The 24,342-nt window shown below is 38.6% G+C and overlaps 1 protein-coding gene across 1 annotated transcript in view; it reads right to left on the reverse strand.

Moving 5' to 3' along the window:
* Positions 1–24,342, reverse strand: part of eepd1 (endonuclease/exonuclease/phosphatase family domain containing 1) — a 48,989-nt gene that overhangs the window by 20,041 nt on the left and 4,606 nt on the right. Inside the window, exon 2 of the mRNA XM_051663205.1 lies at positions 12,146–12,197. Within this exon, the coding sequence (XP_051519165.1) occupies positions 12,146–12,197 (52 nt within the window). The remainder of the gene's footprint in view (positions 1–12,145; positions 12,198–24,342) is intronic.

Here is a 24,342-nt window from a genome sequence, read left to right on the forward strand (position 1 = left end):
GTTAGAGGTTAATTTAAAAAATAATAATTTGACAAAGGTTTATCATAGGTGTCCTTTGTCATGTATCAAGAATCTCTTGAGTAATTTATAATGCATGCATACTCTGTTGTGATACATTACCAGTTACACACACCTCCTGCTGTATGCCTTTAGAAGACTTGAAATATGCGTGAGTCACTTTTGAACTTGTGCACCTTTTTTGAAGCCTGAATTTGGAGTCACTATCCACTGCCACTGTATTGAGAAGATGGACCGGGACATTCACGTTCCTCATTTTGTGCTCCAAGAGAGTAAGTCATACAGGTTTGAAACTACATGAGTGCATGTAAATGATGACAGAATTTTCATTTATGGGTGAACTATTCCTGGATACTTCTGGAACCTTTTCTTCTAGTTAATCTGAAAATGGACAGTCAGCCTGTAGTTTCCATGACACAGGCAATTAAATACAAGTAATGACACCAAAGGGAGTTTTGCTATTGTACTTCCATTAAAGGCCCAACTGACAAACACAATCTAATTTACAGTACAATAAGAGTTGGCAATAAGCTAATGGATTCCCACACACATGAAGGCAGTGGAGAGAACTTTTTATTATTGCAAAATAAACCCTGAATGGGTGATCAGGAAACAAAGTGATGCAGAGAGGGGTCTAGTATCCCTTTAAAGGGGTTTATTTTGCGAGAATGACCATCTGAGTGTACATTATCCTTCTTATTACATGGCTACCTACTAAATAAATAAATACTGGGCATAAAATATTGATTTGAGTTGAAATTATTTTATTATGAGGGAAAAAAAAGAGACTTGCAGACAATGTTTCCTCTAAGCTGCGTGACCGCACACATCATTATGTTGCTCCAATGCAGACGGAAAACATCTGTGCAGATGGTGGACTCAAGTGTGTGGGAAAACCTAGGTGTTTTTTTTGAATCAGAGCTAAATGCATGCTCAGTGTCCAAATGAATGCACATTTTTTCCAGTATGGAGCTGAGGCTTTAAGTGAAATCCTGTGTGAAAACAAGGTGGAAATACACATTGAGTCATGAACTTGGACTACTTATTTTCGTGTCTGTAATAGGCGTAATTGTTAAGATAATAAGGCCCATTACACCTATATTTTACACTTATTCCCCAAATCGAAAAGCCTCCGGCAGTTGGGAGCAGGGCCGTGGCTAGTGGGGTGAAAGGTGGTAATGATTCTAGGGGCCCAAAAGTCCAGGCGGCTCCACAACAAATTCTAAACTGTATTTTTTTAATAGGAAAGGGGCCCAGAGCAATGTACAGCCAGGGGGCCCAGATTACCTTGCTACGGCTCTGGTTAAGAGCACCAGTGACGTGGTCGACACGCTAATACACAGCGCATCAGCCGATACCACAACCCCTAATCATTGCATGCGCTAGTTATTCATTCGTTCATTCATTCATTCATTCATTCATTCATATGGAAAGTTCTTGTGCGGTTGGCAAGGTTTTCTAAAAAAGTGAGTACAGCTACAGGTTTCTGCCCATATAATGCAGCATATTCAATAACTCATCATCAGTTATTCATTCTTCAACCAATGTCCATATTCTTGCTAAACCATAATTCCAAAAAGAGGTTTACATGCTCTTTTACATATAATGAAATACGTACAGTCTACATGTCAATGGTGTTCTGTATAAACTACATGCACGTTCTTTTCCCACTATTCTCTTGCCATTAATTACGCTGCATTTTAGACAAATCATTCATTTTAATTTATGTCCCCAACAACAGAAGACAAGAGGCTGAGAGATGAATTGATAAAAAAATGTAGGTGAGTTTTATTTATTGGATTGTTGCGGTGCTTTTTAACCATCTGAACATTGATTTAACTATGTTTAACTATAACTTCGTCACTCCAAAAATGTGCTTGACATATTACATACTGTATATTACACCTGCCTGTTACTTCGTAGGTCTCAAAATGAATTTATAATGGAAATGTGCAGATGGGGCTATAAATAAATATTCTGTTAAAGAGGATATCCAAAGTAAAACATTTACAGCATACTTATTCTAAATAAGACTGACTCATTTCAAAATATGCTTGTATAGGTGTAGGGCTTTACTGGTTGTTTAGATCAGTGTTACTATCAGAAATAATTAATAATTATTTCTTTAGTTATTAATTAATATTTAAATTAATTAATTGAATCTAACTCATTAAAACCTCATATGGGGCTCCAGTAAATGTAGTGCGCTACATTTAGGAGCGGGTTTGGTTATTAGCAATAATTAATAATTATCAAAGATAATTACTAATTATTAAAATCAATAGAACATTGATGAGAATCAATGTTAGCTTTTTTAATCCTTTAAATCAACAATTATCAAAGATAATCGCCAATTGTTAACATCGATGAAACATTAATTAAAATTAACACTAGCTTATTGATCATTCAAATTCAACAATCAAAGATCATTATCAATTATCAAAAATCAATAGAATATTAATAAGGATTAATATTGACGGGGCACCACCCTGAAATCAGGGACTAATAACCAGATAGTAAAACAGTCTCAATATTAGATTGTTTTCTTAGGAAAATCAACATCCGAAGAATATCGATTTTCGGGAAAAAAAAACAATGAATGAAGGCTTGAATCCGAGCACTGACATCCCCTGTCAGCATTTGACACAGGCGTATGCAAAACAAACCAAAACACTTCTCTTTGTAATATAAACAAAGTTTATTTATGCAGTAATATCAGTTAATAATTAATACAATGCAGTCAATAAACTTCCGACTTACAACTACAAACTAAACAGTGATATGATTAGATATGGGAATAAAATAATCCTATAACCCATAAGCTGTGTGTATGACAGTGTGTGTGTGTGTGTGTGTGTGTAAGGAGGGACGCGCACAAAATGGCGGATGTGACTCTCGTGGAGAGTATGTCACGCAAGACTTCCGGCCAGGGAATATGACCGCGAATGGGGGCGGCGAGAAACCAGTCAATGGCGTCTACCAGTTACCGCATGTATCCGCTTGTACGATAGCTTAGGGACAAAGCTGGGCTTTAGCATTAAGCTATCTAGGAGCCAAAAATGTGTGCCAGAATGTTTGTGAGGGGTCGCGTGTGTGTATGTGTGTGTGTTTGTGTGGTTAGTACGAGAGAGAGAGAAGTGACGGCCCTAAAGCCGATTTCGCGATCGTGGGAAAGCAGCTGTTAGTTCATCGCTCAGAGACGCGGTGGACGGCTCGTAAAAGTCCCGCGTTCTTTGACTCTTTAATGGATGAACTCAGTTTCTGTCTCACCCGCGATGGTGAAATTGCACAACAGTCCACCTTGGTTGGACTACAACACAGCAATACAAATTCGTGATAATTAATACCCTGAGTATTAATAATGAGCGGACATGGCGGTCCGTAAACTGTACAAGCAAAAACCTTGAAACACAAGAATAACACATATAATATTCTATCTCTGCCCAGACGTAAACCTCTTACTTGAATCGCATGAGGACACAGGTAGAATGTGTTTTCCTCCGTCCTTTAACTCTGACCCGGTTCCTCGAGGCTTGGGTGATGACGAGAGGCCGTTTCCTTGCTCTGGCAGCGGGCTGACGGGCTGTTGATTCTCGGCGGGCTGGTGGAGAACTCAGAAATGTCGACTTGATTGAAGATGGAAGAGAAATCTTTAATCTCTTCACTTCTGCAGGCAAACGGATGAAGATGCGGATTGCTCAGCGGTCTCCTTCGGATCCGTTAGTGTTCGGTTGAACACAGAGTAATCTCAACTTGTCCAGCGAGATGGAGATTGTATGGCTACAGTTTCAAGTCGGATGTTACTTCCTTGTGCCACGAGGTTGCACCTGAGAGCAGCGATGAGCTGCGTCTATACCCGGTGAACAAAGTTGCTGGAAGCAAATCCCGGAAGCATTTCAGAGGTATTTCAACTCCTGATGATGTCATGGTTGATGGACATTCTGTTGTGTGCCTCATCCAATAGGAGTTGAGAGTTTGATCCTTTAGTGAGCAAGGCTTCATGGGACTTGTAGTCTGTTTTGGACTCCCTTTGTTTGATTTTGGCACGATTTTTATCAGTATACTTTACGACTTGGAATGTGGGGGCTTGAGTTAGGTTTTTACGACTGTGTTAGGCCTGCCTTTGTCTTCTATCTGAATACATGAGGCCCAACACAGGTAAACTTGCTTACTCATTAATTATTACAATCAGTCAGTCACTGACTCATATTTGCATCACTAAAAATAAAAAACTCGGTGTGCACTGGCACACCAGAGCATAAGCACTAAAAACGTTTGTACCCATGCTTGTCAGTTGATGTGCGCAAAATAACATTTTCATGTCAGTTTCTGCCTTCATAAATCCCAATTTGTTCCTCACTTTTGACGTAGGATCAAATCCATGGAGTTTAGAATCAAAACTGATCATACCTATGTTTTATTAATAAGGCCCCAGGACCAGTATTTCGCAAACATCCGCAGCGTGGTTTTGGACAGCTGAGTTGGAGAGAGAGGGAGATATATGATAAGTGGGAAGAGGGAGTCTGTGGTACATTAACAGCAGCCACATGGTCACTGCTAGAGACAACACCAGGCTTCTTTATGGGCACTAAAACTGATGAACTGCACAAAAATATCTCTTATTACCGTTGTCATACATGTGACTGTCTCTGACTGTCTGGTTTGCAGCAGCCGCTTCTCGAGTGTTTCGTTGCTTTCGGCCAATGACAAAAACAGAAAAATACTACAAATGTCTGATGCTTTTTTTTGACTGGTTAGGACGGTCTACAGCCCACCCTCAATGTTTGCAACATACAGCTCGCCCCATATTGCTTTTAACCAATGCACAAATAAAAAATAAAAAAATGTATTAAATAAAAGTGTTCAATAGAATATTATAAATTTTTACTGTGGTAATGAATTTCAAATATCAAGAATCGTGATATTTAATTGGTATTAGTACCAACTAAAATTTTGGTGTTTTAATATATATATTTAATATTTTGTTCAGGTGGCCAAAGCTTCTGCCCAGAAAAAATAAGATTTGCTCAGCAAGAACAAAAGTTAGAGGGAACATTGCCTGCGGAGTGATATGAGACGAAACTACAGCACAGCTTTGTAGGAAATCAGCTGCTTAGGACATCAGTCAATTATAAAGTTTAGTGGTCTTGATACAAAAATATTTGACAAAAGAATGCCAGGATTGATCACTCAGAATCAAGTATTCCAGAGAGCCAAGATCCAACACTGGACTTGGGACATTGAGTTACAATGGACAGACTGGTGATGGTGGGCCGGCGCTCCCTTTAAGCAGATTATGCAGTCTGTGTAGTACACCAACCCCCTAGGAGGGAGCACCAAAAAGTCCACCGGCTGCCCTTCCTCGCACATTATACTGTACGTTACTCAAAGACCCGAGGACAAAAGCCTCGCAAACTATGTCAAGGCACCAAAATATCATAGGGACTTGATGGTGGGCTCTTTTCTCTAGGGCCAGTAAGAAACCACCTAGCAACCACCCAGAATACCCTGGCAACAAACTAAAACACGTTTATAAACATATAGCAATGTCCTGGCAACTACCCACAATACCCTAAGAGTTGGGCAAGCACTGCTCACATTTTCTTAAAAGTATTTGTACATTCCATTGCATAGCTAGTAAATCAAACCCTCTCACCCAAAACAATGATGGTTCCAAGGAAGTATTTTCATGGAAGAATGAGGTTTTGGTGGTTTAGATATTTAGAAAAGCCCACTCAAAACACACACACACGCTGCCCTTTATCATTAGCCGCTCACCTCCCACAAAATGCAGCTAAACTCAAAAACACCAAATGCGCAGAACTGTGTGAAGGACAGTTTGCAGGAGAGCTTGTGATGCAAAATCGTGGTCATACTTAGAGATAGAAAAAGAAAGACTGAGGGAGAGACAGAGAGAAAAAGTGCTTCTGACCATTGCCTTTAAAAGAAAACATCAGAGTATCTCTGATGAGCGGACCATTTGCCTGCTAATAAACTCAATGATGACGCACAGCTTTGATGTTTGAGGGAAGTCACTTTGGTCATGGAATTTCCGTGGAAATATTCATTATAGCGGAGCAACAGTTACACCACAAACTGGAGCCCATGGTAACCAAGACACAAACTGTATACAAAACAGGCCAACAATAACTCTGCATTCTTAAAGAGCCAGTGAAATCAAAAGAGATTTGCGGCTCTTTCCATGTCTGTACCCTACATGGATACAAAGCCAAAATGCAGTACTGTCAATGACGTGAGGCTAATTCTTTTAATTTCTTTCTTTATTTATTGTCTGGATCAATCAAGTTATCAATAAAAAATGCATTTAACACAATACACAACAATTTCTTGAATACACCTCTTCAATAATGAACATGTTGTCAGTTGACCCCTCGCTAAGCCCCGCCTTAAAAGTCCTTCTGACCAATCCTGTCTTATTAGATGTGTAATCGCTATTAAATTAAGTTTTTCTCTTTTCAAGTGACTGTAATAATCGTTTGCCTTGATTCTGTCTCAACAGTTTTTAATCAAATTACTGTGTAATTTAACAATTTATTTGACAAAAAACTCAGATAAATATGCATTACAATGTCACTCTTCATTACCAGCCCACGTATATTACCCATTCAGTTTATGAGAATATTTTGCTAAAAACCGTGTCATTCATGGCAATCTCCTGTTCATTCCAATGGGGAGTTCTGCAGAGCTTGTCAGAGTGAGCAATCATAACTAAGGGGGTGGAGCTTAGCAAAGGGTCAATTACAGAGTTCAAGTCAGTTGTGCAGAATAATCTTTTACTATTATTTCTTTAAAAAAATAAGCAGTGAAACAGTGGTGTAATAAATATGTAAAAAAAACTTCATATTCTTGACTCAAAAAGTCATGTTATTTGTATAAAAAAAACAACAAAACAAAAAACACTTTGAAACAAAACTTGAAAAAACTTTTTTAAAATTAATGATTAATTTGTGTACACTTATGTCTTAAAAGCCTAAGGAAAGTATTTTAATACCTTTAAAGTCATATAGATATACAGTGCTGTGGAAAATTATTTGCCCCCATCCTGATTTCTTCTATGTTTGTGTATTTTTCATACTAAATTGTTTCAAATCAGTGGTTCTCAACCTTTTAAAACTATACCCCCGTTGAGAACCCTTGTTTTAGAAATGAGATATAACATAAAACAAAGGCAACAATACAGTTTAAAAAAAATTGTTTTTATTATTGAAGCAAAAAAGTTATCCAACACCTATATCACCCATGTGAAAGACTAACTGCCCCCTTAAACTTAATAACTGGTTGTGCCACCTTTAGCAGCAACAACTGCAACCAAATGTTTCCGATAACTGGAGATCAGTCTTTCACAATGCTGTGGTGGAATTCTGTCCCACTCTTCTTTGCAGAACTGCTTTAGTTCAGCCACTCTGGGGGTTTTCAAGCATCTTTCTGATAGTGGATTCATGAACAGTGACCTTTATTGATGTGAGAGAGGCCTGCAGTTCCTTGGATGTTGTCCTTGGCTTTTTTGTGACTTCCTGGATGAGTTGTCGCTGTGCTCTTGGAGGAATATTGGAAGGTCAGCCACTTCTGGGAAGATTCACTACTGTGGCAAGTTTTCTCCATTTGGAGATAATGGCTCTCACTGTGGTTCTTTGGAGTCACAGAGTCTTTGAAATAGCTTTGTAACCCTTCCCAGGCTGATGTATTCCAATCACTTTTTTCCTCATAATTTCCGGAATTTCTTTCGACCTTGGCACAGTGTACTACTGGGAGAGACGTTTAACTTCATGCTGCTGAAAAAGTTCTATTTAGGTGTTGATTTGATTGAACAGGGCTGGCAGTAATCAGGCCTGGGTGTGTCTAGTCTAGCTGAACCCCATTATGAATGCAGTTTCATAGATTTGGGGATTTAGTAACTATGGGGGCAAATACTTTTTCCACACATGCCCAGCTGGTATTGGATAACTTTTTTGCTTCAATAAATAACATTATCATTTAAAAACTGTATTTTGTGTTTACTCAGATTGCCTTTGTTTTATGTTAGATTGTATTTGAATTTTTGAAACAATTTAAAATAAGATATACACAAAAACAGAAAAAATCAGGATGAGGGCAAACACTTTTCCACAGCACTGTACATATATATAAAGCAAGCACCATGTCGTCCGCCAGACACGTCTGGTGTGTGACCCCCTTAAGAGAGCAGTGCAGACAAGAGCAGCTAGATGAGTGTCTTTTCAATTTTCCCTGTGACATTAAAGATTTCAGCCAGCAGGTGGCAACAAAACACCATTTTCATGTGTTTTGAGCCAATTAAGCTAGAAATACATTGAGTCAGTCAGCGAGTGGTTTCTTTGAAGTCATCAGCATTGTCTCTCACTCCATGATAGCTTGGATTACTACTACACTAGAGCTGGGAAATACAGTTGAAATAAAAGCTTCACCATTTAGGCTTATCACAGCAGAGAGACACAACTGACTGAGAAATTGCACATACACTTACCTGATACTACTGGATACCTGACTGTCCGCGTTGTGAAATATAAACATTCAACATGGCAGAGAAGAGTATGCATTACGCACCGGCTACCCCGAAATACTCAGGGGGGACCCTGCTATGATGGCTATTTTTACAGAGAAAATAGAATGTATTTAACCAAAATTCCATTATCTTCAGCAAGCTAACACTATAATACAGCTGTGCAAAATCACTGCTTGGGAGTCGAGACAGACAAAGGTAATCACACACACACACACTCTCTCTCTCTCTTTCTCAAACACACATCCTTGTTTCTTGAATGACTTATTAGAAACAGCCCAAGCCGTCGGTTCTAGTCCTAAAGTGATATTTTCAAATTAGTAGCGGGGCAAAATAGTCTCTGACGGGGGCTTGTGCATATCTTTTGAACTAGCAACGGCAGATCCTGAAACATGGCGTAAGAAAGTAGCTCCTTGCACAAATAGGGCTGGGTATCGGCAGCCACCTCACGATACGATAAGTACTGCCATACATGTCATGATTCTATATATATTGCGATACATCACAATATCATGATTAGATTACGATTTTGCTTTTAATATCAGTTAATTTGGGTATATTTCAGTTATAATGTCCATTTTACTTACAGTATGAAAGAATAAATATTTCAGCTAATGCTGTTATTCAATGTACAGAGGACCCTCTAACTTGTAAAATTACAGACATATCAATTTTGCAAATATTATTTTATCATTAGTTTTTCATCATTTTGGTGACATTTTAGCTTTTTTTTTTTTTTTATAAATATAGTCCATGTATTACATCAATAAATAGGAAATTGCATTTATTATATATACAGTATATTGTTACATGTTTGTTGTTTATATGCCTAATTTGTCCTATTTACAAGTATTTACTTAGATATGTAGAAGAAGTGCTAAAACGTTACTGTCTCTTCAAGACCTGTGGCAGGGATTTTGACAGTAGGGTTTGTTTGGTCGAATGGCTTTTTTACAGCATTCATGCTTTATGTTATTAGAATTAAATGTTTCTTTTGTTGTTTTTGATAAATAACTGACTGTAGAGAACAGAAAGGATATTAAAAGAGACATTATTAAACAACAGAGAAAGAGTCAAAGCTTTTACTCTCAGCACACAGCGAAAAGATCTTGGAGCTGAACTTCTTCGCCACTTCACCACTCAAACACTGGTGAGTGAAATCTAAAAAATGTACCAGCCAGTGGCTAACCACAGACATTGTTTGTAGCATATGGGAAGTATTTACACACATATGATTGTAGGGGATTGTAGACAGAAAGAAAGAGCGATCTTGGCATTTTAAGAATCGACACTGGGATCGTACAAATGAAGATTAAGTAGAAAAACTATATTTTTGCCCAGCCCTAGATCCAAACGCATGAGAAAGGTCTAACATGTCCATGAGAAAAAACGTGAATCCTGCAGGATCAGTATCCATCTCTTTCGTGCCTCATTAAAGCATCTCTGTCTGCACTGAAAATTTCATACATGGATCTAAGTATCGATACTAAATCGTGATATATCGATAATTGATCATATCGACACAGCCCTATGCACAAATGCGTTTATTTGTGACAGTCCTTAGTTTTCCCTATTTTTTATTTACTTGTTCTTTGCACTGTTGTATAAAAGCAATTTCACACTTTTGTTTGTCACACAATTGTATAAATCAGCACGGCTGTGACTATCTGTGCCCGAATCACAGCTGTGCTGATGTAGGGCCCAACAGCACTCTTGCTCGTGTTATATTGCTTTAATATACAAGTAGTGTGTGTGTGTGTGTGTGTGCTTTTTTCTGAACCTTTAAACATTTAGTCACAATGAACTGTCATTGTTGGGAAAAGAGCTGCGTAATGATTCTTAAAATATTCTGCCATGTTCCACAGACAAAATAACAGCATTCGGGTTTGTAAAACATGAGGGGTGAGTAAATAATGACAGGATTTTCATTTTTGGGTAAACTATCCCTTTAATTGTTGTAACTTACAAATTTCAGCTCAGCTATTAAATTTAAGTTAATTTCCTGTATCTGATCTCATAGCATCAGTTGGATGTGCCATATTTTCATGGAACGTTGAAGAAGAATGATTGGCCTGAAATGTCTAAACTGTCCTATTGACAGATTCTAGCAAGAGTCCAGCAAGACATGCTCTTTCATTCTGGGCCAAAAGTCAAAGAAGCGTGCCTTTCCATCTCCGTCTGTCCAGTCAGCACTTGTGAAAGAAGTTTAGAGGAAAGAACCACACGACGGGTTCACTGCGGCAGAACACCATGAGCAGACAGCAGTGTTAAAATCACTCCTTAATGCCCCATATGACTCTGTTACACAGCAATGGAGTTGTGAAAAACAAGTGAAAGAGCAAAGGTTAAGACAATGCAAATACAGAACTGAAAGTATCAATAAGCAGACATTTTTATCCAAAGCAAATTACAGCAGACTAATAAAGGGACAACACCTCTGGAGGTCAAGGGCTCAACTAGCAACTATACCCACTGCGCCACACCACATCAATAACACCTACAATACATCTCATATCTCACAGAAGCTATTTAAATAGCCTATAACAAATAAAATTCATAGCAAACAATTTACATATATTTGCAAATAATATTTATTTTGGACCGTATTGTGTGCTTGCAAAGAGTGAAAGAAAATGGAGAAATATGGGTTGACTCTGCTCTAGTCCGCTCATTGACATACTGCGGCTCCGTTAACCTACATTTCTCGTCTATTTCAAGCATCAGACTGCACAGAGGAAGACCTCAAACACACGCAGTAACACACACACTACTCTGTGTGTACATGGTCATGAGGACCATATGGCAGGCAAAAATAACACCTTAAAATATCAGAGAAACACACTTTGGTGGGGTTTGATCAAAAAAAGGAGAGAGGGAGGGAAAGAGGGAGAGAAAAGTTGAAAGAAAGAGAGAGATATGGGCTTTTCATACTTTAAATCAAGGCTTTAACCACCATAGACATTGAGGGGGATACATCCTCCCCATTATTCAGAATAGTGGTCGATCAGAATACTGGCTTTTTAATTCAAGAACCTTAAATTGTTAGTCCTGTGTTATCTTGTTCCATGTTTCACACTGTTAATAATTTAAACTGGCTTTGTAAGGAATCCTGACTAGACAGGTATCGAGATTTCACACTGTGCAACTGTAAACCCTGGGATAACATTCTTATCAGTGGCGTAACAACAGGCAGTGGAGGGTGGGCAGTTGCACTGCGGCCCAGGGGAAAGGGGGGACCCGCAACAATCGATGAAAACATTCAAGGGGGACCACCCTCCCTCCTGGATGGTAAGAATTTCCAAGGACAAGTTGGACAAATTTGAAAAAATTTGATTGGACAAACAGCTACAGCATGTAGAAATGTCATCACTCCAGTTAACGTGTTGGCTACCACTGTTCAACATATTTAACTGTTTCCATCAGATGCTAAAGCTAAACAGGGTTAGTTTTAAGTGCCACAAAACCCAGGGTTAAAAAAGCCTATGTTAATCCAGGGTTAAGTATGGTGTGAAAAGTCTTGTAAAGAGATAGAAAAAGATAGAGACAGTTTACAGCCATAAGATGTGATCTGTAGAATTAAAACACTACCTTGTCTAGAGCGTCCCGATCGGCCAAGTCTTGAACCGCTAGCAGTTTAATGCTGGAGAGAGAGAGAGAGAGAGAGAGAGAGGTGAGATGTGATGCTATTATAAACAAGTTATATGATCACACAAATTATTGTTTAGAATTGAGCTGTAATGGAATATTACATCAATTAATTAACATTTTGAAAATATGGCAGATATTCAAGGTTTGGTGCACACTCTACAAACAGATCAATAATGCATTTACTGCTGCCTTTAAATTCGCCTGCCTACTATTTTACAACCTGCAGTGCTGTGGAGCCCTTAATATGAATTATATAACTTGCAAACAAAGCATAAAGGTGACAATGATGGCAATGACAACACTGCAAGCTAAGAGTGACAGGAGAGAGCTGATGTTTACAGCCACTGAGCTGTTTGTTTTGGAAAGTAATTTTCCAGGTTAGTGCTTGCATAATATAATATAATATAGCAAACTGCAGATGGTTCAGTGAATATTAGCAACACAAACATAAAACAGAAGAACAAATGCCAGTACTGTGTACCAGGGGTAGCTCAACCCAGCTCCTGGAGATGTACTTGAAGCAGCTCATCAAGGATATAAGAAAATCCCCTCCAGGAACAAGGTTGGCTACCCCAGCTCTACAGGTATACTGTTTTCTACAAACCTTGATAAAAAGAAAAAAAGACATGAAAGACCTGTGGAGAAACAAAAAGCACTTCAGGTAATGACATGTTGAAACTACAGAAGAGGCAGAGGTACCCGATGAGGGATCTCTGTAATCTGATAAAATGCCACTGGGATAAGCTGCAGTGTAATCTCTTTAGACACACTCTAACCAATTTGTGTAGTGGGTGAGAACAATAACTAACTGGGTGGCCATGTGGTGATGGGATCCTTAGATGAGCATAATCGGCATAATCACCCTTCAGTACCAGTAAGAACTGCTGGTCTTCCATTCCACCTCCACTGCATAACCTGCCCAACTCACCGTGGCCCACCTCTAAGCCTCCTACCATCCTCCCAGATGCTGTTGTTCAGGTGGGGTGGGGTAGCATAGTAGTCAAAGCTCAAAAGGTTGCAGCTTTGATACACTCAACACTGTCAAAATTAATTTGGGGTTCCACAGCTTCCACACCAGCGAAACCCTCTGAAGATCCTCCAGACCCCCTGTCAGTTCTCAGAGGAATTTACTCATATTTCCTGCAAGAACTCTGAAAGAACTGTAAAGCTTATCAAGGTCCTCTAGTAACCCCATCATAAGAGAAAGGCTTTGAGACACGTGAAATATATCCCTGAGTACATACATATGATATTTAGAGGCTCCTTTAAAGGGTGTCTAGAGCAGTGTTTCCCAACCACTGTACCACGGCACACTAGTGTGCTGTGCAAGATTGTCAGGTGTGCCGTGGAAAATTATAAATTTCCACAAAATAAATAAATGCATGAAAAAAAGTAATAATTTCAGGGATCCAACATAATTGGTCACTTTTGTGATTGTGAAGAGCAATGATTAATGTGCAAAAGTGACTGATATTTATACACGTTAAGTGTCTTTCACATGACTCGCGTCAGCGCTGCAGAATACATTGAAGTCTATGAAGTGACGGCACTTTATAACAAAGTGTTTTTCACACACATGATTTTGCTTCACCAATAATGTCTTTGGGAGTACGAAGCAACAAGAAATATTTAAAAACTGTCCAAATTTGTGAAGAGACCTTGAATGTAATTTCTTTTAATTAAAAATTACCTTATCATTTATGAATATCAGAGACCCCAGTTATTGAACTAATTTAAATTTACAAAGAAAACGCTTAGACTTAAACATAAACGAGTCCTTTTATTACTTTCTGCAATCAAAGCAACTGCAAGCTTTTTCTCTCTTCCAAATACATGTTTTCAATGTTTACTGTGCACACCTCCCACTTTTTTACGTGGCAAACTCGTAAAATCACCCCTCTGTGACGCTTTCTGCAACTCTTGTCATGTGGAGGGCAATGTGGCGCTTGACGCTGGCGCTGAACGGAGCGTTGACGCCTCGACTCAACTCATGTGAAATGCGCTTTACAATGACGAAAGAACATTATTGAAACTCAAAATTATCATTATTTGTCTATTATTGTGGTCTTCTCTGATAAAAGCCATGCTCAGCTGTTTAAATAAGCTACTGTAGGAAAATGATCCCGTAGATCTGCTTTGCGTTTCTAATTCTTATACTGAAGTCAGTAGATTTGTAGCCATTCAAGTTTTAATAAAGGAGAAGGTAAGGACGTTATTGAAACTCACTATTATTAGACTATTATTGTTGTCTTTTTGGATGAAAAATAACGCTCAGACTGAAGGAAGACTGTAGATCTTCTTTGTTCTTTTAATGCTTAAACACTATAAAGTCTCTTGGTAGATTTTGGTCATGAACGTCTCAGAATGATTCACTGACTCACTCATAGCACATAAGACGCTCATTTGTCGCCACTTAGTGACATTTCCAGAAGGGGTCACTGAACTAATCAGTTAATAAAATTGAACAAATTTGTGAAACAGAAGCAAGCCTCACCAAAATACTCTTTATTTTGCGGTGTGCCCGATAATTTTTTAGTCGTAAAAAGTGTGCCGTGACAGAAAAAAGGTTGGGAAACACTGGTCTAGAGGATCTCAAGGGACTGAGGAACCCCAAATGGTGCAAAGAGTATTTTAATTTTTACAGTAACAGAGTCATGAACCATCAGCATTGTGCTCTTGGGCAAGACACTAAACACCAGGTGACTCAAGGGGGATTTTCTCTGTAAGTGTGCTGTCTGTTTGAATAAAGGTATCTGCTATATGCAGTGCTCGAAGTGAGCCGGTATGATGTATCGGCAACAAAGGGAAAATGATGACTCGTTACCAGCAGTATGGAGGGGGAGTACTGTACATACGGATTATGTTGGTGAGCAGTATTGAAGCATGCCAGAAAATTGTCCAGTCAAACTTGTTTTTCACCCTTTTCAAGAGATACTTTGTCTCTGAATCTCCAGATCTTCCACCTGGACAGCTTGCACAGTCAAACCGTCACTTCCTTGGCATAATGAGAACACCATGCCCATTTTTTTCATGCCCTACGGACTACACAGTCCTTTCCAGGACACACTTTTCCTTTCATCTCTCTTTTCTCATACTATATATATTTTTGTCTACATAAAAGCCTCTCTGATGCATGTCACCACTGGTAAATGCAGGCAAGATGAGTTGAGACATTAAACTTTTCTCTCTTCTACACTCGTCGAAGAAGACTGAGCACAGATCCACTGCAGTACTAGTTCAGATCAGCCTCCCAAGGTATGTCACCACTGATCACATTGCTCCTTCCTTCTTTACCACTGTTTGTGCAGTGGTGTTTTTGTGCACTTTAAAATTGCAACTGTTTAGCACCTCATATCCCCTTTGGAAACAAAGTATGAGCAGCGAAAAAGTAACTTTTACAATAATTCTGCAGACATTTTAGCATTTCAGCTCCTCAGAGAGCAACACAGGAAAGAAAATGACTTACACTCACCCTCATCAGATGCATGAGAGATCTATCAATCTACCAACAAAGGAAATCTGCATTCACTTTGGAGTGTCTCTGATAATTTTTAACACTTTGAAAAGCAATTTAAAAAAAAAACTTCCTCAACATAGTAAGTGTTGTACAAACCCTTTGTTAACTCAAGGTCAGGACATTAATCTTGATTAGGAAATGTAAATTTTCAGACATTTTCATAATCGATCGTCATGGAAATGAATGATTAATTAATCGATTAAGCATTAATGTTAATATTGCAAAACGCACATGGAGGACTCCAAATAATATGTGCATGTAGCCTATTGTTAAAATACAGTGCATCTGGAAAGTATTCACAGCGCTTCACTTTTTCCACATTTTGTTATGTTACAGCCTTATTCCAAAATGGATTAAATTCATTATTTTCCTCAAAATTCTACAAACAATACCCCATAATGACAACGTGAAAGAAGTTTGTTCGAAATCTTTGCAAATGTATTAAAAATAAAAAACGAAAAAAATCACATGTACATAAGTATTCACAGCCTTTGCCATGACACTCAAAATTGAGCTCAGGTGCATTCTGTTTCCACTGATCATCCTTGAGATGTTTCTACAACTTGATTGGAGTCCAGCTGTGGTAAATTCAGTTGATTGGACATGATTTGGAAAGGCACACACCTGTCTATATAAGGTCCCACAGTTAACAGTGCATGTCAGAGCACAAACCAAGCCATGAAGTCCAAGGAATTGTCTGTAGACCTCCAAGACAGGACTGTATCGAGGCACAGATCTGGGGAAGGGTACAGAAACATTTCTGCAGCATTGAAGGTCCCAATGAGCACAGTGGCCTCCATCATCCATAAATGGAAGAAGTTTGGAACCACCAGGACTCTTCCTAGAGCTGGTCGCCCGGCCAAACTGAGTGATCGGGGGAGAAGGGCCTTAGTCAGGGAGGTGACCAAGAACCCGACGGTCACTCTGACAGAGCTCCAGTGTTTCTCTGTGGAGAGAGGAGAACCTTCCAGAAGAACAACCATCTGTGCAGCACTCCACCAATCAGGCCTGTATGGTAGAGTGGCCAGACGGAAGCCACTCCTCAGTAAAAGGCACATGACAGCCCGCCTGGAGTTTTCCAAAAGGCACCTGAAGGACTCTCAGACCATGAGAAACAAATATTGAACTCTTTGGCCTGAATGGCAAGCGTCATGTCTGGAGGAAACCAGGCACCGCTCATTACCTGGCCAATACCATCCCTACAGTGAAGCATGGTGGTGGCAGCATCATGCTGTGGGGATGTTTTTCAGCAGCAGGAACTGGGAGACTAGTCAGGATCGAGGGAAAGATGAATGCAGCAATGTACAGAGACATCCTTGATGAAAACCTGCTCCAGAGCGCTCTGGACCTTAGACTGGGGCGAAGGTTCATCTTCCAACAGGACAACGACCCTAAGCACACAGCCAAGATAACAAAAGAGTGGCTACGGGACAACTCTGTGTATGTCCTTGAGTGGCCCAGCCAGAGCCCAGACTTGAACCCGATTGAACATCTCTGGAGAGATCTGAAAATGGCTGTGGACCGACGCTGCCCATCCAACCTGATGGAGCTTGAGAGGTCCTGCAAAGAAGAATGGGAGAAACTGCCCAAAAATAGGTGTGCCAAGCTTGTAGCATCATACTCAAAAAGACTTGAGGCTGTAATTGGTGCCAAAGGTGCTTCAACAAAGTACTGAGCAAAGGCTGTGAATACTTATGTACATGTGATTTTTTTTTTTCGTTTTTTATTTTTAATAAATTTGCAACGATTTGAAACAAACTTCTTTCACGTTGTCATTATGGGGTATTGTTTGTAGAATTTTGAGGAAAATAATGAATTTAATCCATTTTGGAATAAGGCTGTAACATAACAAAATGTGGAAAAAGTGAAGCGCTGTGAATACTTTCCGGATGCACTGTATAATTTAAATTAAATACACTTGCACTTTACAAATGCAAGTATTGGCATTTTCCTCTTAAAATATTCTTAAAAATAACTTCCTTAAGATACTTAAGATATATCACTTGTATACATATTTGAGTTCATTGAAACTTCACATTGTGGATCGTGGGATATTTCAGATCTTTGGATTCATTTTTTTTATTAGAAATTAAGTCAAATCATAATACACTGCGTAAACACAGTACAACACAGGCTACCGCTTCTCTGTGATTGTGAGACATCAGCTGAATGTGCCTTCGTGCTTTCCTGGCGATCACTGACATAATTGTAGGTTGGGATGAAACAAGGAGATCAACAGTGCTTGCTGTCATGTTGTACTTTAACACACTATCACGGTGTGTGCAGAAAACATCATGTTCATTTATAGAGAAACACTCCAGCATTGGCTGTGTCTCATTTGGAAGGATGCGTCCTCCGGAGGTCGCATTTGTCGGCCGCATACATCAGAGGCTGTCTCGTTTCAGAAAAGCAAGTAGGACACTTCGAAAGCAGCCTTCGAACGCGACCGTCTTTCACGGGAATTCGGAGGATGCATGAGGTGTATCCTTCGTGGGCACTCACAACCCATAATTCTTTGCTTCAACGGAAATGTCAAAAAAATGATGCCAATTTGCCCGTAAATATGATGTTCAAACGCAAGGAATGTTAATTCCCAAGTTGAAGTACCTCAGTAGATGGGTGCAGAGTATATAATATGTATTATTATATTAATATCTAATTAAAATAAAGTATTATAGACTAAAAGTACACCTGTAAAATCTATTTTCTTTTCTCTTTACATCGTTATAACTCTCCTAAAATGTACCTCATACATTCCCTTCCAGAGGGACTTTGTTCCCTTCTCACTCAAAGCGCTCGCACTTGTTAAAGAGTGACGTGCTGTCATAGCAACCATGTTACGTTCTGTTTACGTTTGTCCTACGAAGGCTGTCTCGTTTAAACATGATTTGTTTAAATGAGGACACTCGGTATACTGCAGCCTTCAAAGGACACGTCCTACCTAGCACGTAGCCTTCCAAACGAGACACAGCCATCGTTTACAATGAGCCCACTTTATCCCTGAACTGTGCGTCTGTGCGGCTCTTCTTCTGTGAACAGGATAATGACATGCAGCCCGCAAGCAACCTCTAGTGGTGGGTGACTGTCTAGACAGCCTTATCAACGTCTGCTGTCATGATTACTGAACGCATCTGCCCTGAAATTAATCAATGATCGATAAGCTTAATCGATCAAATTATTAACGATAATTAATTGATTTTCGATTAATCATTAACATCCCTAATCTTGATTACAGAAAGTGGCTTTCAAGTGTTGGGTGTTTAAAAACTCATAGCATAGGGTAGAGAGCTGTCAGAGCTATTATGCTGTGAATGAGCTGTTGGCTCACAGGTACAGAGGTTCGAGTACGGTCTGTGTCATGTCCTTATCCCATTACTTCTCTCTCACCCCTACTTTCTTGTCTGCACTATATGTCCTATAAATAAAGTCAAAAAGCTGTGAAATAAAATGATAAAAGACCTGCTAAGCTACCATTCCCAGCACTGAGACCCACAACCTTCACTCTAAAAGCTCTACCCAGTGCTCATGAATATGCACAAACAGACGGCCCAACTAACTGGAATGCTGTGCATAGTGGATGGCTGAAATTAAATGTTCTTGGTGGATTACTTGTGAATTGTAATCAGGTACTGATTACAAATTACATGTAAAAAAATGCAATCAGTAATGTAATCTCATAGATTTTCTGGGTAATCTAATTTTATTACTTTTGGATTACTTTCAACCTAATTCTGCATAGTTTAATTGTTTGAGTGGTGCTTATGTCCACAAATTCAGAAGAATTATCGCAAATGTGTTGGAATGTATGAAGAAAGATTTCATATTTTCCTGTTTTCCACCGTGATGCTGATTGAGGCCCTCCATCAATGACAGACTCAATGTTTTTTCAACAGGCATTTCTTATTGGAGTTTCTAAAATTATGGACAGGTACCTGGGGCACATTAACACAGCGTCATAAAAACGTCTCAAAGTTATCACTACACCAAAAGTGCATTCATATCCATTTTTGAAGCCGACTACAAAATCAATTAAAGAAACCAAAAGTAACTTTACGGCGCTAATCCAGTTGAATATGAAATGACTTGTATTTGTGCATTTTGATGCGTTTGATGGACAAAACCCTTCCAAAGACATTGCTACACATGGTTATATTACACACAGTGATAATTGAAAAAATTTGAGTTGGCTGAAATTTGCGATTTAAAGTAAAAAAACAAACACGCAAACTTACGTCCAAATGCTTCTTTAGATTTGATGTAGAATCCTTCGCAGTTGACAGGATATTAACTTTTGGAAGGCTGAGTTTACATTGCACAGTGATGTTTTTGCCCCATTTCTCCTTAAAAATGAAATTATCTCTATAGATCCAGTGGTTAAATGCTTAGCTTCATCTGGCTGGCTAGTAGCGAGTATCAGTTCTGAGTGCAATACACACAACCCTCCCCCTCTCTTCCGAAAACACTCAAAGACTTACCGAAGGTATATCAGTGGTGTGCTGATTTAGAATGAAATATGTAAAAGATTGAAAAAAGAAAATGATTAGAATGATCAATAAATTATTAACAATTTACTGTCGTTGCCTTGTCAATATGTAATCATGTAAGCTATAAAAAGTAACTGTAGTCCAATTATGAGTATTTTAAAATGTAACTGAATTGAGGTCCACTGATACCTCTACATCTAACACTATGGACACAGTAATTTCTTACTTTCTTAAAACCTCTCCTGGTGCACTGCCAAAAGCTTCCCCGGGTCTGGGGTCAATAATACAGTACAAAAATCAAACACGGTAAACATTGGTCAACATTCCATGCAGGAAATTAAGAACTAAATGAATAACACTGTGCATGAATCACTGCGAAACAGCAATGTTTGCGGTCTATAAGGTAAACAGTGTTATAAACTAGATTTTTAACTTTGTAGTTGGAAAGGCATTCAGAGTGGTTTTTAGTGTGCTGTTTTGTGGTTCATAGGGCATTGCTACATTGTTGCTTACTGGCCCAATTCAAAAGACTTGACTAGATTTGATAGTCCTTAAACAATATGTTGACTCTGTTCAATGCAATACAAACCCTTTTTATATTGCCAGACACAATTCTTCAATACAATTTTAACAGGTAACCTGAACAACATACTGATGTCAAATCAATACATTTGACCTCATCAACACAAAATATGGAAACTCTGAAGATAAAAAAGAAGCCCAAAATGGACTCGACAGCCGTGACCCCTCCTGTGCCCAGGCAAAAACAGATAAACTCCCGCAGGCTGAGCGAGGGTACAAATCATTCAATCGCTTGTTACAGGTTTAAACTCTGTTGTTTAGAAATTAACAACTTTTAACATCTACATTTATACATTAACAAATGTAAATGTTAACATTAGTGAATGCATTACGAGCTAATATGAACTAACAATAAACAACTGTACATTTATAAATAAACATTAACCAAGATTAATAAATGCTGTGAAAGTACTTTTTTTATTTCAATTGTCGTTGTTGTGCAATGCTGTCGAAGCGCATTGCTGTCCAGGTCGTTAGCGATCGCGTTCCGTGGTCCCCCATGATAGCGATTGCCTTCCTTGGGATTCCCCCTCGGTAGTGATTGCCTGGGATTAGGGGGCGGGGGGTGTTTGGAAGCGATCGTGCTAGTGTTGCTGTAGTGGTGTAGGGTGTTGAAACAGTGTGGATGTGCTTTTTTGTATGGATGGACCCAGTTTCAAATCCATATTTGTCCCACTTTTTCCCCATCCTGTTCCCTGTCTCCACTCTTAATATTTCCTTTAATACTACTTATAATAATAAATAAAAATGAATATGAAGTTTTTTCCCTCGCAGTGATTGGGTCAGAGTGAAGATCGGGGAGATGAAACACATGTTTGATCTGTGTAAAATTAACCATGGTTTTATTATAGTAATATTGTAGTTACCATTTTTTGGCGGAAGCCATAGTTTTAATGCAATTAACTATTGTGTTACAACAGTAATATGGTGTTAATATAGTAACCATGTTTAATTTTGTGGTTACTATGAGTTTACTACAAAATACCATGGTAAAACAATGGTTACTGTAGTAAAACCATGGTTAATTTTTGTAAGGGAAGGTAAGGGTTAGGTTTAGGTGTAGGTGTTGGTGTAGTGTGTCTGTGGGACTGGAACTAAACACAATAAACATTCTGCAGTGATGCCGAATACTGTAGGTTAGTATATGCACTTAGTGCAAAGAAGATGCTTTTTGTTGTGTGAATAGCATCAGTCAAAAAATATTGTTCATTGTTAGTTCATGTTACCAAATGCATTATCTTATGGTAATGAATAGAACTTTATTATGAAGTGTTAAAGTGTCAAGCCAAGATCTGAAGATGACAGTGGTGAGCCACAAAGCTCTAGTTTTGTTCAGGGTCTTTAATGCATTTGGTAAAAAAAAAGTATTTTATTTATGTCTTTTTTTCTTCTTCTTCTTTTTGTATTTTTTTGCATAACACACATAACTTTATACCTTTTATTATATAATTGAATATTGTTTATATATATATACACAGTACAGTAGCTTCTCATTCAAATACAGCCATGTAAAACAATTAATGTAAAAATGTAAAAGGTGGTTGAGTACTTTTTATGGACCTTGTAAATACGAGTGAGGAACTATCCACCTTTACACTGAGCTGATATAGAGAATTCAGATACGGCTGCTGGAGTATACACTGACCAGCTGTGTAGTGCACAAAAAATGATGCTAGTGTCCAGATCTGATGCTGTGTCTTCTACAGGGTCATGTACAGGGGGGGTCATTTTATTTTTTTATCCCTGAAGCCCACTTGTTTTCTTAGTTATTGTTTCCTGCACCATAACTGACCCTTAGAATTAAACTCTCAGTTTTCCATTGTATATAATACATATATAAACTCAGTAAAGAAAGAAACGTCCTCTCACTTTCAACTGCTTTTATTTTCAGCAAACTTAACATGTGTAAATATCTGTATGAACATAAAGATTCAACAACTAAGACATAAACTGAACAAGTTTCACAGACATGTGACTAACAGAAATGGAATAATGTGTCCCTGAACAAAGGGGGGGGGTCAAAATCAAAAGTAACAGTGAGTATCTGGTGTGGCCACCAGCTGCATTAAGTACTGCAGTGCATCTCCTCCTCATGGACTGCACCAGATTTGCCAGTTCTTGCTGTGAGATGTTACCCCACTCTTCCACCAAGGCACTTGCAAGTTCCCAGACATTTCTGGGGGGAATGGCCCTAGCCCTCACCCTCCGATCCAACAGGTCCCAGACGTGCTCAATGGGATTGAGATCCCAAACATCATGACTGTTTTATAGTTAAGGTGTCGCTTTGCTTAATGTATTCGGATGCAATGTATTGGGTGTAAGTTATGTGTAAACCCTGAAACTGAGTTTTATAATGTTGTGGAGCTTGTTGTTCATTTTCTTCCGACTGAGTTTCAAATATGGCTGTTTTTGAGGGGCTGCACAATGTTAGCCAATCATAACAGTTGGTGTTTACATTGACGTCTTAAAGCGCCAGAGAGCTTAAAACCAAGCGTTTCAGACAGAGGGCCAGAGACAGGGTGAAAAATTATTATATAATACTAAATTATGACTGTTTGTATATAGACAATATTATATAACTAAATGGAATGCAGTAACTGACATTTTTCACAATGATATCATTGCGACAGCTGTAAGTGTAATCTCGATTATTTTTAGATTAACTGTGCAGCCCTACCTTGGATTGTTTTTTTGTTTTTGATTTTGTTTTTACAAAGGCAAACTTACGAGAAGGGACTGTCATCATTATGTATTGTGTTTTGAACTACTGTACCTAGACAGGAAGTCAAAGTTGCTGAGACGAAAAGTCATGAGACGGAACCTCATTTTGAAATACAAACATTTGCAAACATGGTCAAATGCTAAAAAAGACCACAAATAGAGTAATAAGTTGAAACCACACTAAGCAAATAAACAGCGCAGTGCTAATACAGTTGTGCTGACAGTTCAATCAATTAGAGCATGACTCATGAAGAAGGCAGACAAGCTGCATTCAAAACATCATACTACCATACAACTCAATCTATTTCTGCAGTGTGCATTATGTATACTGTGCACGGTAGGCACATTTTCTGTATGCATAATTTCTGTATCACTGTATCCTACAATGCTATGCACTCCAGTTGATTTTTAATTTACAATATGATTAACATAATTTTTTACTTTCCTTTTTTTTTTTATTAATACTTTGATTGGGCTACCAAAAGTTAAGACATTTCAACACAAAATTAGATTAAAACTGCAAAAGGCAATATAATAAGGCCATTTTGACAAAGTCGCATTGCATTTTGCACACTGTTTCACATACTTTTTAAATTGTAGCCAGCATACAGTATATGGTGGGAAGTATGTAATAAGCATTAGACTAGTATTCTTATTGCAACACAGCTGTGGTCTATTTCTGTTAAAAAGTAACCAGTGAGTCTGCAGTTCTTATTGTGTTTGGGAGTTCATTACACTACTAAAAGATGGAAAAATGTCAAGCAATTCCTATATAGGCAAAAACATAACAACAAACCCACACACACATTCTGTCACCTTGTGCCACCTCTGAT

This window comes from Myxocyprinus asiaticus, chromosome 30 (assembly GCF_019703515.2).
Source record: "Myxocyprinus asiaticus isolate MX2 ecotype Aquarium Trade chromosome 30, UBuf_Myxa_2, whole genome shotgun sequence".
NCBI classification, from domain to species: domain Eukaryota; kingdom Metazoa; phylum Chordata; class Actinopteri; order Cypriniformes; family Catostomidae; genus Myxocyprinus; species Myxocyprinus asiaticus.